Here is a 16,478-nt window from a genome sequence, read left to right as displayed (position 1 = left end):
GCCAAAACTAAAAAAAAAAAAGAATGGCGTCGGCCATAACAAATTGCACGTGTTCTGGGATGTCGGCGCTGGGGACGGCAGGTGGGTCTGGCGATGGCGGGGTCCCGTGCAGGGGCCCTGTGCGGCGGGCACGGAAGGGCGGGCACGGGCTGGATGGCCCGGCCCGCCTCGCGTGCGGGCCCGCCAGGAGTTGCCCTTTTAAGCCGGAGCTCGGAAGCCGCCCGGTCCCGGCGGGGGGCGGGCCTGGGAGGCGCCGTTGCCCTTTTAAGGCGAGGCCCCGCCCCGGAGGCGAGGCCGGGAGCGCCTTAAAGCGGCCGGGCCGGGGGCGGCGCCGCCCGGCGGGGGGATCAGCGCGCGCCGCCGCCCGCCGCCATTTGCCCGAGTCCCCGCGGAGGCGCCTCCGCCCCCGGCCGCGCCGCCCGCCCGCGCCCCGCGCCGGCCTCGGGCCTGCCCCGCCCGCTCCCCGCGCCGCCGCCGCCGCCGCCGCCAGGTGAGTGAGGAGCCGGCCCGAGGCCCCGGGCCGCCCCGCCCCCGCCGTCTCCCCGAAACTCCCAGCGCCGCCCCGCGCCCTTCGCCTTGTCCTGGCCGGGGAGGGGGCGCGGCGCCCGCCCGAGCTGCGCCCCCGCCCCCGGGGCGCCCCGCCGCACTCCTCCCGCGGGGCGCTCCCGGCGGGGTCCCCCACCCCCGCGGCCCCGGGGCGCGCGCGGCCCCGCCCCTCCCCTCCCCCCCCCCCGCCGCCCGAGGGGCGGGGCCGCGCCGCAGGTGAGCCCGCCGCCGCCTCCAACAAAGGCCCCCGGCCCCGGGGCCCGCCCGCGCCGCCCGGCTCACCTGGGCGCCGCCCGGCCCACCTGGGCGCCGCCCGGCCCACCTGGGCGCCGCCCGGCCCACCTGGGCACCCGGGCTTCGTGAGCCGGCACTGGCAGGGGGCTAGGCGGCAGTGCCCGGGGGCCGGGCTCGCAACCGGCCGCGGACCCTTGGTAGTGACCCCGCCGTGGGGCCTTGGGCAAGCCGCCTAACCCCGCTGCCTTGCAAAAACAAAGGGAGCTAAAAAGACAAAAAAACGAGGAGATAAAAAAGAGCCTTCCCCCTCTACACAGTTTGGTTTCTGGGTGAACACTGTGAAGTTGTTTTTTTTTTCTAATTGCCAGAGTCTTGTTAGTTGAAATAACTTCCATTGCTTTTAAAAGAGCCGTCTTTTGTTCAGATTTTGTTTTAAAACAACTTTCTCCTTTAAAAAGATCATTGTTTTCCACTGTTGGAGCTAAAATACATGCTATCTTCCCTATCTGATTGCCGGGACTTTCTTATTCTTTTGTTTTTCCCCCTAGTTTACTTATTTACATTTCCCTCTGTAACTCCCCTTTTTAAGGTCTGGCAGTCTTTCTTAGCTAGTATCTCAGAGGTCACCTTGGACTTGTTAGCAGTATTGGCTGTTTTTAGTCATCTTACTCCCAACTTGTTTTTTTTTTTTAATTTTAAAAAGGCTTTATTTATTTTGTGTTTTACAATTTTCCCTCCAATCTTGTTTCCCTCCCCCCACCCCTAGGCAGTTCATTAGTCTTTGCATCATTCCCATAGTATGCATTGATGTAAGTTGAATGTGATAAGAGAGAAATCATATCCTTAAGGAAGAAACATATGTATAGCAGACTTAACACAACACAATTTCTTTAAATTAAAGGGTAATATTTTAGTCTACTCAGATTCCACAATTTTTCCCTCAGGATACAGATGGCATTCTCCCATCTCAGATATTCCAGAATTGTGCCTGATTGTTGCCCTGTTGGTATGAGCAAACTGGTTATCACTCCCATGTTGCTGTTAAGGTGTACCAAGTTTTTCTGGTTCAGCATCAGTTCATGCAAATCCCTCCAGGCTTCTCTCAGTTCCCATCCCTCCTGGTTTCTAATAGAACAATAGTGTTCCATATCTATACCACAGTTTGCTAAGCCCTTCCCCACTTGAAGGACATTCCCCCAGTTTCCCTGCTATGAATTTTTTTGGTACCTCACTTCAGAGTATAGATCTAGTAGTGGTATTGCTGGATCAAAGGGTATGCACATTTTTGTTGCCCTTTGGGCATAATTCCAAATTGTTCTCCAGACACTCCTGACTTTTGTAATTATTGACCACTCTGAGATTTTTTTCTTTTGCCTGTTATCTTACTAAGTAAATCAAGTATTTTTAAAATCCCCTATTAAGAGCCAAGAATTATTAGATATTGAGGATATCCAGACAAAATAAATCTGCCCCTGTCCTCAAGCTGCTTGCAATTTTATATAAATAAATACAAAGTAAAGTGCAAGATAATTTTTTTTGAAGGGAGGATGCAATGACTTTTAGGGGATCAGAAAATATACGAGCCAACATTTTTTCAAAAAAAATTTATTTAAGGCAAAGGGGTTACTGTGACTTGCTGAAGCTCTCACAGCTAGGTAATTAAATATCTAGGGCTGGATTTGAACCTAGACCCTCCTGATTCCAGGGTCAGTGCTCTATCCATTGCTCCACTTAGCTGTCCCTCTAGGAGGTAACATTTTTTTTTTTTGCAAGGCAAATGGGGTTAAGTGGCTTGCCCAAGGCCACACAGCTAGGTAATTATTAAGTGTCTGAGACCTGATTTGAACCCAGGTACTCCTGACTCCAAGGCCCGTGCTCTATCCACTGTGCCACCTAGCCGCCCCTAGGAGGTAACATTTTAACTGAAGTTCTGAAAATAACTTGAGATTTATAGAGATAGAAGTGCATTCCTAGTATGCAAAGGCACAGAAGTAAGATAAAGAATCTATGAAGAATGACAAGAGCAGTTTGTCTAGACCATAGAGTACATGAAGGAAAGTATTGTCTAATACTCCTCACTCAAATCCAAATCATGTGCTTGTGGCATCACCTCCCTATCTTTTGGACAAATAAGAATAATCTTCCTTTTTCATAACTTTAGACAGCTCCATAAACAGCTGCTGGCACCAGATTTGGCTTTCTGTGGATCTCCTTTAAGGATTTAAAGTATAGTCATTCTAATTACTAGGGCAATTTGCAAGCCTACTGCCTTCCTTGAAAGGGGCATTATTCTAATGACCCACTGGGCAGCTTCTAGGAAACCAAAGTCTTTGGGGTCTGAGGGGGAGTATGGTTGTAGAACTGAGTTGCATAGACCATTGAGTTACAGGTGTTAGGTTTTCTCTACTGTGGAAAGATTATCACCATAAAAATCACCTACTGACAGATTTAGACCATGAAGAGACAAACTATCTCCAAAAAAGACCATATTAGCCCTTCATTAGCTAGATTGGGCTATTGGCAATTCTTTGAATATGATACCTGCTTTCCTTCCTCTTTATTGTTGCACATAGTTCCCTTTGTCAGGGATGTCAGGATAATCCTTATCCTGTCTTTCAGTTTCCAACTCAATTACCATCTCTTAGATTTTTTTTCTTTCTTTTTCACAGCATGGAAGCATAATCTCTTATTCCTCTATTTTGCTCTCTTGATTTTTAACAAACCATTTTTCTTCCTAGTTCTATGAGGGGATCTCATTCATCCCGTCTAAAAGCAATTCATTCATTTTTTTTTAGGTTTTTGCAAGGCAAAGGGGGTTAAGTGACTTGCCCAAGGCCACACAGCTAGGTAATTATTAAGTGTCTGAGGTCGGATTTGAACCCCGGTACTCCTGACTCCAAGGCCAGTGCTTTATCCACTATTCCACCTAGCCGCCCCATTTTTTTCCCCCATTTCTATCAGCAACCTCACCATCTTTTTCAGACTCTTGGATTTACAGCTTCTCAGCCATCCTTATTTCCATACTCTTACTCACTCAACTTAAACCAACTAGACATATCAATTCTATCTTTATAGAATTCTTTAGGAGGCAGCTAGATAGTTCAGTGGATGGAATGCTGGGCCTGGTGTCAGGAAGATCTGAATTCAAATCTGGCCTCAGATGCTGGATAGTGGTGTGACCCTGGTGAAGTCACTTAATCCATTGGAAAAGGAAGCAGCAAATCACTTCAGTATCTTTGCCAAGAAAATGCTATGAGGGCACCTAGGTAGCTCAGTGGATAGAGCACCAGCCCTGGAGTTAGGAGGATCTGAGTTCAAATCCAGCCTCAGATACTTAAATAATTGTCGGAGCTGTGTGACCATTGTCTTAAAAAAAGTGTCTTGCCCAAGGATTTGAATGGAGATTCTCCTGACTCCAGGACTAGTGCTCTATCCACTGCCCCAGAACAAAACAAACTTAACTGCCTTTCATAGGAATGGGGTGTCAACCCTGGCTCTATGCTAATTTATGTATATGACTTCCCAGTGTTAGATAATTAACTCTGAAGTCAGAATTGAGCCATTTTTCCACCCTTCTATCTCCAGCACCTCTCATAGTACTTGCTTTCCTTATACAATGGGTATGAAGGAACCTTATGGTGACTTTTTTGTCTTTCAGAAGATCCAAGGTTATCTAATGGTAAATTTCCACCAGGGTTTCTATCAAAAGCTTTTAAAAGAATAATAATTTTTCTTTTTACTTTTGATCTTTCAGTGAGGAAGATGCTAAGTTTTTTCCGTCGAACGCTGGGGCGCAGGTCAATGCGAAAGCATGCTGAGAAGGAACGTCTGAGAGAAGCCCAGCGAGCTGCTACCCATATTCCTGCATCTGGGGATGCCAAGTCCATTATTACTTGTAGGGTGTCATTGCTAGATGGCACTGATGTTAGTGTGGATTTGCCGGTATGTAGTGTCCAAGTGGATTTTTTCACTTTTGTATAGATTTGGGTCACTGAGTAACAACAAATGTACATTTTAAAACTGAGGGGAGGAGTAGAAGTTGACTTTTCTTGTACTTTTTAAAACATTTCTTTAAGATTTTATTTATTTTGAGTTTTACAATTTCTCTCCCTAATCTTACTTCCCCCCCACCCCCCAACAGAAGGCAATTTGGCAGTCTTTGGACTTCTTTTTGATTAGAGTATAAATTGACATTGTAAATGTCCTAAAACAAACAGCTGCATAGAGTTCTTGGACAGGATGCTGTTAATAATAGCATAAAAGACCTAAAAACCTTTAAGCAGCCAGTCTAATCCGATAGCAACTTTTTTGACTTGTCTACTGTGCTTGATGTTGGGGACCAAAATGGAACCATCTTTATCCTCAAGAAGCTTACTGTCTTCTATTGAGGAAGACTTTATATTTGTAATCATGTGTATACATAATACATACAAGTGGTAGCTAGCAGTTGGATAGGGGAGTGGGGAATTAAGGAAGGACTGATGTTTGAGCTGAGCCTGATTGCCTTGAAGAAAATAAGGGATTTTTGGAGGTGGTGGGAAAGGGGGAATACATTTCCAGGCAAGGCTCTGATAGCTAGCACTATGGGACAGAACTCTAACCATCCACATGATGTTCATCCTTCATTCTTGAAGAGGACCATGACACCAGGAAGGTGATACCATGATAAACATATGATTTGGATTGGAGTGAGGGGCTGCTGTGCTAAGTCACCAGCCTCACTGGAGATAGACCCTACATGTGAGGTAGTCAGGGTTAAGTGACCTGCCTAAGGTTACATAGCTAGTTAGTGTCAAGTGTCTAAGGCTGGATTAGAACTCCTGTCCTCCTGACTCTAAAGTCAGTATTCTATCCACTGAACCACCTAGCTGCCCATAGCCAACCATAAGAGATGTGAAACAAGGATACTACATGAGGTTTAACTGATTGTGTATGTGAAGTGAGAGAAAAATGAGTAGGAGGGAATCATTCCTAAGTTGTAAATTTGGGAGATGTTAGGTAATTATTAAGGTAATTATATTATTAAGTGTCTGAGATGTGATTTGAACTCAGGTACTCCTGATTCCAAGGCCGGTGCTCTATTCATTGCGCCACCTAGCCGCCCCTCCCTCCTGGTTTCTAATAGAACAGTAGTGTTCCATGACATAAATATACCACAGTTTGTTAAGCCATTCCCCAATTGAAGGACATTTACTTGATTTCCAATTCTTTGCCACCACAAACAGGGCTACTATGAATATTTTTGTACAAGTGATGTTTTTACCCTTTTTCATCATCTCTTCAGGGTATAGACCCAGTAGTGGTATTGCTGGATCAAAGGGTTTGCACTTTTTTTGTCAAATTGTCCAAATTACTCTCCAGAAAGGTTGGGTGAGTTGACAGCTCCACCAACAATGTATTAATTAGTGTCCTGAACTTATTTTTATAGATATCTTATTTCTAAATATCTCCTCTCTTCCTTACCTACTGATTCATTCCTTCCAATAAAAATTTAAAGATAGAAGCAGTTTAGTAAACCAATTAGTACTATATCTGGATCTGACTGCAATATTCTATATCTGCAAATCCTTGTCAATGTAGAATGGATCTGTCCTCCAATACAAAATCTTTAGTAATTCTGTTACCTGTCAAATAAAGAATAAACCCTTGACTTTGGGATTAAAGGACCCTAGAGTCTAGCTGTAACAACCCTCTAGTCTTATTACCTAGTACTCCCCCTTTCTTAGTCTTATTCCTATCTTTTGAGTCTCTACAGTCTGCCTCTCCTGCCTGGAATTAATCAAATCATCGGTGGTGAAATTTGTTTCAAGTTCCAATTTCCATTGCTAGGACACAAATGACTACTGTGGAGATCCCCCCCCCTTCTTAGCTTTATTAAAGTTTCTGTAATTTTTTTTTGTTTTGCTTAGTTAGGAGCACAAAGCTATGCAATGGAAGTTGTTCCCTGTATTTTGTTTTTGTACAGACTGAGAACTTTAGAATAAGGAGCTTCCAGGAGTAAACTCCCACTACCAATGTAAATCATCAACTATTCTGTAACTGATAACCTTAGTCATTGAAAAGTTATGTGACTTTTCCAGATTCAAGTAGCTGGAATGTGTCAAGGAGGACTTGAATACTGATTATTATACCTCCAAAAGTGACTATTACACTATACCTGCCTCTTGAGTCATGCTTTCAAAACTTTCATTTGTCTTAGCAGAGGGCTATTTGTAATTTGACTGTATTTCCCCTCATGTTTCTAATATTACTCTTACCTTTATTATTATTTTTTTGTTTTTGTAAGGCAGTGGGGTTTAAGTGACTTGCCCAAGGTCACACAGCTAAGTAAATATTAAGTGTCTGAGATTAGATTTGAACTCACCTCCTGACTCCAGGGCCTGTGTTCTATCCACTGTGCCACATAGCAGCACCATATTATTTTACCTTTAGTGGAGTCTTCAGAGAAGGTGGATGTTTTCTTTGAAGTTAGTTGATGTTTCCCCGTCTCCTCCTTCTTTTCCCCCCTCCCCCCACCTAAGACTGGTGAGTTCATTGCACATATATTTATGTCTGCATGCCTATTTTTATAGGGCCTATATCAGATTGCTTTGTATTGACATAGTGCTTTGTACCTAGGTACTTAATTAATATTGAGTTGTGTGGCTGATGAATGAAATGTTATCAATTCAATATTCTCGGGAACTGAAAATATTTGAATTGAGGATCACAGAATTTTAGAATTGGAAGAGGTTAGATTAGTGAAATAGAAAACCAAGCTCTGGGGAGGTGATTTGACTTGGCCAGAGAGACACATAAATTATAGAGCCAGGCTTCAACTCTCAATCTCAATTATGGATTTTGTTTTGAAATATGATTTGGAATATATTTTTTATAATCATAATAACAGAAATTAACATAGAAAGCACAATAAATAGCACATTTTCCCTGTAGCTCAGTAGAAAAATAGTTTGGATTTCCTAGTTTCCAAAGGAAAATTCCAACCCCTTCCTCTGCATTCTTTTTCTTTATCTCATCTCACCTACTGACAAAAGGAATTATTTCTTTTTCTTCCTCTGGGCACAATGACAAGAGGGGACTTTGGATCCTTGCTTAGAAATGGGAGATGATTCCGGATGCTGTTAAAAGTTTTTAGTGGGATTTTTGCATTGGTCTATTAGTGAGGTGGGCAGGTTGGACTGAGGTGAGGATGCAGTGTCTGTAGGCTTAATTGGCTAGAGGTATGGAGAATGAGGAATGAATAGACTTGAGTTAAGGAGGCAATGGAATGGTGACCAGTAGTGAGGGGGAGTTAATGAGGTTGGGTGAAGGGAGAGAATAAAAGGAGCACAACACAGCTTCAGGGGGTAGGAGGGTGATTCCTTTTTTTTTTTAAATTTAAGGCAATGGAGTTAAGTGACTTGCCCAGAGTCACACATCTAGGCAATTATTAAGTGTCTGAGGATTTGAATTCAGGTCCTCCTGATTTCAGGGCCAGTGCTCTATCCACCTAGGTGCCCAGGAGGAGAGACTCTTACAACTGCCAATCAGGATTGCACATTGTATAATATGATCTTTACCTATGAAAATAAAGTAAAATGTACTGAAATATCAAAACCATATTGAATATAAATCTTTGATTCAGAGTTTTGTAGTGCCCTAAAGTAATCTCATAGAAACATCTCAATAGAATCACATATCTCAATGTGTCTCTGACCAATGGTGAACATTATATTTGTATAATGATGGGGATGATAGAGTTTGATGGGGTAAAAAAATCTTGTTACTGAATATTGTGATTTGAAATTTGATTAAATAGGTATTTGCCCAGATACTTGATCTTCTGAGGGCTCTGGGTGGTTCACACATTCTAACATTCTTGGCAAGTTGGATAATGCAGTTTCATATTCATTTCTTGTTTGAATACTTTTCTCTAAGGGAGTTTTGAGTACTTTCTCTGTGACAGCTTGAATCAATATGCTATAAAGTCTGAGATTAGTATGCAAAAGCAAGTAATTAGAAAAGAGTTCTTTTATTACCTAATATTGAAAGTATGAAGTCTCAAGATTACTGATGAAGCTGCTGATAGTGGTGGGGTAGAAATTATAAAGTCACTTTTTTGTTTGTTTTTTAACCACTTATTTGGTGAGGAGCTCAGAATTCCTGAAGCAGTAATCAAATGACCTGTACTCTCTTAGCACAATTGGTTCCCTTGATGTGTCAACCATACTTAGTCAATCCACTTAGCTTTTCATATTTTTTGCTTCCCATTTGTTCTATTCAGCTAGACTGTCTCACTTTAAGCAACTATCTGTCATATTTTATTTTTCCAGTTACATGCAATGATAATTTTTCAACATTCATCCGTTATGAATTAAACATTTTTCTACCACCTTCTACCCTCCCATGACAGTGAACAATCTGGTAAAAGTTATACATGTACAATCCTGTTAAACATATTTCCATATTAGTCATATTTTGAAAGAGGGATTAGAACTAAGGGGAAAGAAAACCATGAGAAAGGAAGGAAAAACACAAAAGTAGTTTTTAAAAAGTGAACATAGTATGCATTTTCCATCCATATAGGAATGTCATTGTTCATGGCAGGTCTCTCAGGCTTTTCCTTGATCTCTGAACTGCTAAGAGGAGCTGCATCCATCATAATGGATCATTTCACAATTTGTTAGCTGATGTATATATACAATGTTCTCATTGGTTCTGCTCACTTTACTCAGCATCAGTACATGTACTTCATTCTATGTTTCTCTAAAGTATTACCACTCATGATTTTTTTTTGTTTATTTTATATTATTACAATAGTCTTGTTGTGAGAGTAATCATAAAACCCCCTCCCCCCCAAAGAATGAGAAACCTCAATAGTGAGAGAGAAAAAAAAGTATACTTCAGTCTGTGTTCAGATTCCAATGGCTCTGTCTTTGGGATGAGTTGCCTTCCCCATCATAACCACTAGACAAGTTGCTTCAGTATTTTTCCCATGGTTGCTATTACGAGCTGTATTTCTCTCCACTCTATTCCTTACTACTCATTTACTCTATTCTCTCTCTCCTTTCATCCTGTCCCTGTCCAGAAGTGTGTTATATCCGAGTACCCTCTCCCATGATCTTCCCTCTGCTATCACCTACTTTCCTTCCTCCTCCTCATTCCCCCTTTTCTCCCAATCCTTTTCTTTCATTTTTTTCTAGAGTAAGATAAATTTCTATACCCTATTGAGTGTGTGTTATTTCCTCTCTGAGCCATTTATGATAATAATGAAGGCACTCACTCATTCCCCCTTGCCTTCTTCTGTTCTACTCCATTGTAAAAGCTTTTTCTTGACTCTTATGTGAACTATCTTAGCCTCTTCTCCTTTCTCTTCTTTCTTCTACATTCCTTTATCACCCATTGACTCTATCTTTTTACTATATTATACCATTGCATTTAGCTTCTTCCTGTGCCTTGTCTGTTTATGCTCCTTCTAACTGCTCTTACAAATTAGAAAGTTCATATGAGTTATCAGTATCTTCTTCCCATGCAGGAGTGCAAACAGTTCAGCATCAAGTTCTTCATAATTAGTCTGTCTTGTCCATACCCCTCTATGGTTCCCCTGAGTCTTGTATTTGGAGATCAAACTTTCTGTTCAGTTCTGGTTATTTTAATAGGAAATTTTGAAAGTCCTGGGTTCATTGACAATCTGTCTTTTCCTCCGAAAGAGGATGTTCAGTTTTGTTGAATAGTTGACTTTCAGTTGTAAACCCAAGATCTTTTGCCTTTCGGAATACATATTCCAAGCCCTACCTGCCCTCAGTATATATGCTGCAAGATCCTGTGTAATCTTGAATATAGAACCATGGAAGTTGAATTGCTTGTTTCTGGCAGTTTTTAGTATTTTCTCTTTGACTTGGGAGTTCTGGAGTTGAGCTATAATATTTATAAAATATTTGGGATTTCTTTCAAGAGGTGATTAGTGAATTCCCTCAATTTCTATTTTACCTTTTGCTTCTAGGATCTCAGGGCAATTTTGCTGTATTATTTCTTGAAAAATAAAGTCTAGGCTCTTTTCCTGGTCCTGACTTTCAGGTAGCCCAATAATTTTTAAATTATCTCTTCTGGATCTGTTTTTCAAGGTCAGTTGTTTTTCCAATGAGATATTTCACATAGTCTTCTAATTTTGGGGGGTTTGTTTTTGGTAGTTTTATTTCTTCTGGGTTCTCACAGAGTCATCCACTTCTTTTTGTTCTATTCTGCATTTTGAAGGAGTTATTTCTCTTCTTCTAGCTAGCCAAGTCTGCTTTTTTAGGGCATTCTTATTTACCTTTTGTGTTGCTTTTTTTCATTTGGCCTAAACTGGTTTTTAACATAGTATTTTCTTCAGTATTTTTTTGTATTTCTTTTACTAAACTGCTGGTTTGGTTTTCATGATTTATTTGCATCATTCTCAATTCTCCTCCAAATTTTTCCTCTACATCCCTTGATTGCTTTTCAAAGTCTTTTTTGAGCTCATGCATAGCCTGAGCCCTTTTTCTATTTCTCTCAGACATTTTGGATACAGAAGCTTTGATTTTTGTCATCACCTGAGTATGTATTTTGGTTCTCCAGGGGACCAGTGTAATTTTCTATGGTCAGATTCTTCTTTTGCTGTTGTTTGCTCATTTCTTCAGCCTATGACAGATTACCACACTTCCAAGGCTTTGGGGGGTTTTGGGGACAACACATAGGGATATTAATTCCTCCAAGGTCTTATGAGTGGCTCTGACTGCTCTCTTGCCTGTGTTCAGGCCCTCCTTTCTGCTCTGGAGCTGTGAAGATGGTCCCTGCTCAGCTCTGATGGTTGTTGTGGGGGCCCAGACTATAACCTGGATCTGAGTGTGGGCAGACAGCTGAGTCCTGCCCTAGGGAGAGCAGAGAGATTTCTGCAGTCTCCCCCGACCCTCTTACTGTCTGTGGGCTGAGAGCTCTGGACATCCTGGGTGGCTCTGTGGACTTTGCTGCAGGTTCTCACTGCAGGACCTCTCACCACCCCTTCTGGCTGTCCCAGATGATCCTGGGCCAAAATCCCCTAGAAACTGCCCCCCCTGCCACAAACCCAGGTGCCTGGCCTGGCCCGGCTGTGCTGAGGCTTTTTCTAAGCCCTCCCTTCCCCATCCCGGTGTAACAGACTTTTCCTGTGGAACTTCTAAGTTGTCTTGGACTGGGAAATTGCATCACTCAGTATTCCTATGGATTCTGCCCTTCTAAATTTTGGCTAGTCATAATTTGGCGGTTTTTGGAATTTTTTGGCGGAACAGTTTCTGAGAATTCCTGCCTTCATAACGCCTTCTTGGCTCTGCCCCCTCTGCACTCATGCTTTCTTATTAGAACAATAATACTCTATAACATTCTTAAATCATAACTTGTTAAGTCATTCCCCAAATGATGGGCATCCTCTCAATTTCCAATTTTTTGCTATTACAAAAAAAAAGCCACTATAAATATTTTTGAATATTTGAGACTTTCCCTGTTCTTTATTTTTGTGGTTAAACTTACCCAAATCTGAGAGAGGGACATTGAGGTGCCCCACTATTATAGTTTTGCTGTCTGTTTTCCCCATAATTAGTTTAGCTTCTTGGATGCTATACCACTTAAACTTAATAATGATATAACTTCTTTGTCTATGGTGTTTTTTTGTTTGTTTGTTTGTTTTTAGTTTTTGCAAGGCAATGGGGTGAAGTGGCTTGCCCAAGGCCACACAGCTACGTCATTATTGAGTGTCTGAGGCCGGATTGGAACTTGGGTACTCCTGACTCCAAGGCTGGTGTTCTATCCACTGTGCCACCTAGCCACCCTTATGGTGTGGTTTCCTTCCTTATCCCTTTTACTTTGCCTTTGCTTTATCTGAGATCAGGATTGCTACCTGATTTCTTTACTTCCACTGAGTCATAATATATTTTAATCCATTTTGCTGTTTCTGTTTTACAGGAGGGTTCATAACATTTACATTTACAGGTAACTATTTCCTTTCTTGCAATCTTTGCATTTATGCGTTTTTCTTTTGCCCTTATCCCACCTTATCAATGTTTTGCTTTTTTTTCCTTTTGACTTTGCTTTTTTTGTTGTTGTCGTTTTTGTGTTTTGCAAGGCAAATGGAGTTAACTGGCTTGCCCAAGGCCACACAGCTAGGTAATTAAGTGTCTGAGACTGGATTTGAACCTAGGTACTCCTGACTCCAGGGCCAGTGCTTTATCCACTACATCACCTAGCCGCCCCTTTAACTTTACTTTTTAATTTTAACTTTACTTTTACTTTCACTTCTGTCTTCTCTTTTATCAGTCCCTCTTTCCTCTCTTTCCATTTCTCCCTCCCCCACACTTCCTATAGGGTAGGATAGGTTTTTAAACTCATTTGGGAATATATTATTCCCTTTTTGGGCCAGATCTGTGGAGAGTAATTATTTTTACTTAGTGTTCATACCCTCCTTTCTTTGTGCCTTTTCACATAGTATTATTTATACTCTAATACCTACCCTTCTTGTATAATCCATTCTTGAATTTCTTGTTTTAACCCTTTCTTGTATCTTCAGCCCCTCTGTGTAAATATACTCTGTTTATCTGTTCTGATAGAAGTACCTTTCTCAAGGGTTGGATTGATTAGCACCATTGCCTCATAGTCACTAAGTACATTCTTCCCTTCTTTTGTCATTAAAAATATACTTCTGGGGCAGCTAGGTGACCCAGTGGATAGAGCACCTGCTCTGGAGTCAGGGGTACCTGAGTTCAAATCCAGCCATAGACACTTAATTACCTAATTGTGTGGCCTTGGGCAAATCACTTAATCCCATTGCCTTGCAAAATCTAAAAAAAAAAATACTTCTCTAGAGTCTTAAATAACATCTTATACCCCGTATCCCCCCCAACTCAGTTCATGGTCAATCTGTACCCACACCCACTCTGAGTGTTTCTTTTCCCTATCTTAAGAGAAATAAAATTACAATTCCCAAGAATTCCAAGTATTATGTTGCCTTATAGGGATGTATATTAGTTGACTAGTGTTTTTTTCTCCTTTCTGTTTATCATTTTTACACATCTCTTGTGTCTTGCATCCTGAAGATTGAATCTTATGTCATTTCTGGTCTTTTTATCAGAAAATTTTGAAAGTCCTTTATTTCATTGTCCATTTTTTTCCCCCTGAAAGAACATGTTGAATTTTGCTGGATAGTTAATTCTTAATTGTAATCCAAGGTCTTTTGCCCTCCTGAATGTCATAGTGCAGGCCCTCATCCTTTAATAATTGAAGCTGGTAAATCCTGTGTAATTCTGATTGGTCCTTGGTATTTAAATTGCTCCTTTTTGGCTGCTTGCAATATCTTCACCTTTACCTGAAAATTCTGAAATTTGGCCACAATTTTCTTCAGGGTTTTTATTCTGGGTTCTGTTTTTGGAGATGATCTGTGAATTCTTTTAAGAACTGTTTTATCTTGTTCTAGGATATTGGGGCAGTTTTCCATTTTAATTTCCTGATATTTTTCAGGCTCTTTTTGATTGAGGCTTGGGGAGATCAACAGTTCATAAATTATCTCTCTTGGATCTATTTTCCAGGTAGATTTGTTTTTCCTAAAAGCTACTTTATATTTTATTTCCAATGGATCATTTTTATTTTAAAGGAGTTAATTTCTTCAATCAATTTTTCATAATTCTACTGTGTTGCTTTCATCCCCCCCCCATTTTTCTTCCTCTCTTTGGTATTTAAAAATCCCTTTTTTTTTTACTTCTTCCATGGGATTTGAGGCCAATTCATAGACTCCTTTGAAGCAGTTTGTCACTGCTTTCTTCTTCTGATATCCCTGTCTGAATATTAACTTTCTATGGTTAGCACTCTTTATTTTTTTTGCTCATTTTGATAGTTGACTTCTGCTCCTGGAGTCTATACTCCCAAGATTTTTTTTTTTTACTGGTTCTGGGAAGTGGTCCTGGGCTTGTCATTTGCCAAGTTGTTACCTCCTTTATGTCCATGCTTTTCCTTGTCTGTTGCCCCAGTGTTCCCAGGGCTTATATTTTGTATGGGTTTGGGACCTTCCCTTCTGTCCTGCTGTCTAGCTGACTTGCTGAGCCAGGAACTTAGCTACTTGCTGTGACTAAAGGCTGGCTTTCTAGCTCTCCTATCTCCCCATGGCTCCTTCTTATCCCTGAAGAGACCTTTATTAAGGATCCTCCACAGTAGCTTGAGTTTCTCCCTTTTGGTGGGATCTATAGAGGCTGCATTTAAAGTTGTATAGGGAAAAGCTCCAGGAGCATGCTAGTTTTGCACTACCGTTTTGGCTCCACCCCAGAAGTCTTTTAGAACTCTAGTAAGAAACTTAACTGAGCAAACTTTTAATGGTGATAATACATTTATAACCATGATGGATTGCACCTATCCGTGCAAGGTGAAACTAGGGCTAATGTTTCACAATTTAATTTCCCAGTGCATTTCACTCTCTTCCTGTTTAATTCCAGGACTAATTTATTGTCCTTTTACAGAGTATGTTTAGAATACATATTAATGGTTCAGTCTTATGGAGTAAGAGCTAAAGTGTGTGTCATGGTCTGGACAAGAATTTATTCATCCTGGTTTTATTTTATTTTTTGTTTTTAATTAACATTTTGTTTTCCAATTATATACAATAGTAGTATCTACCTATCATTTTTTGTAAGGTTTTGGATTTTACAATTTACCCCCCCAACTTCCCTTCCCTCCCCGCCCCCCCCCCCCCAAGGCTGTCTGATAGTCTTTACAGTGTTTTCATGCTGTCCATTGATTGAAATTGAATGTGTAAGAGTAAACATAACCCCCCCCCTCCAAGAAGATAAGAAACCTCAAGAAGAGAGAGAGAGAGAAAGAGAAAGAAATGTATTTCAGTCTGTGTTCAGATTCCAATGGTTTTATCTCTGGAGTGAGTTGCTTTCTTTATCATAAATCTACAAGAAAAGTTTGCTTCAATATTTCTCCCACAGTTGTTATTACTAGCTGTATTTCCCTCCACTCTGTTCCTCCCCACTCTCATTTATTCTGTTCACTCTCTCGTCCTGGCCCTGTCCAAAAGTCTGTTGTATCTGAGTACCCTCTCCTTCTCCTCTATCACCTATTCCCCCCCCTTCCCTCCCCCCCATTCCCCCTTACCCCATCATTTTCTTCTCATTTTTCTCTAGGGTAAGATAGTTTTCCTTACCCTATTAAGTATGTTATTTCCTCTCTGAGCCATTTCTTTTTTTTTTTTTTTTTTTTTTTTTTTTTTTTTTTTTTTTAGTTTTTGCAAGGCAATGGGGGTTAAGTGGCTTGCCCAAGGCCACACAGCTAGGTAATTATTATGTGTCTGAGGGCAGATTTGAACTCAGGTACTCCTGACTCCAGGGCCAGCGCTCTATCCACTGTGCCACTTAGCTGCCCTCTGAGCCATTTCTGATGAGAATGAAGGCTCACTCATTCCCCCTTGCCTTCCCCCATTTCACTCCATTAAAAACTTTTTCTTGACTCTTATGTGAAATTTTTTAGCTTCTTCATCTCCTTTCCCTTCCTCCTGGTACTTTCCTTTATCACCCATTGACTCCATCCCTTAACCACACCATACCATTATATTCCTCTCCTTCCTATGTCCTGTCTATATATGCTCCTTTCTAACAGCTCTTATAAATGAGGAAATTCATATGAGTTATTAGTATCTTCTTCTTGTGAACATCTTGTTGAACATCATTAAGTTCCTCATAGTT

At 41.2% G+C, this 16,478-nt stretch overlaps 1 protein-coding gene across 3 annotated transcripts in view; it reads left to right on the top strand.

Moving 5' to 3' along the window:
• The first annotated feature begins 451 nt into the window (after positions 1-451).
• Positions 452-16,478, top strand: part of EPB41L5 (erythrocyte membrane protein band 4.1 like 5) — a 121,785-nt gene continuing 105,758 nt past the window's right edge. For all 3 annotated transcript variants that reach the window (XM_074214978.1, XM_074214979.1, XM_074214980.1), the window contains exons 1-2: positions 452-490; positions 4,535-4,722. In XM_074214978.1, coding sequence (XP_074071079.1) covers positions 4,543-4,722 — 180 coding nt within the window. In that variant the 5' untranslated portion in view covers positions 452-490; positions 4,535-4,542. The remainder of the gene's footprint in view (positions 491-4,534; positions 4,723-16,478) is intronic.

The sequence above is a fragment of the Macrotis lagotis genome, chromosome 1 (genome assembly GCF_037893015.1).
Source record: "Macrotis lagotis isolate mMagLag1 chromosome 1, bilby.v1.9.chrom.fasta, whole genome shotgun sequence".
In the NCBI taxonomy this organism is placed as follows: domain Eukaryota; kingdom Metazoa; phylum Chordata; class Mammalia; order Peramelemorphia; family Peramelidae; genus Macrotis; species Macrotis lagotis.
This window is presented reverse-complemented; position numbering and strand designations above follow the sequence as displayed.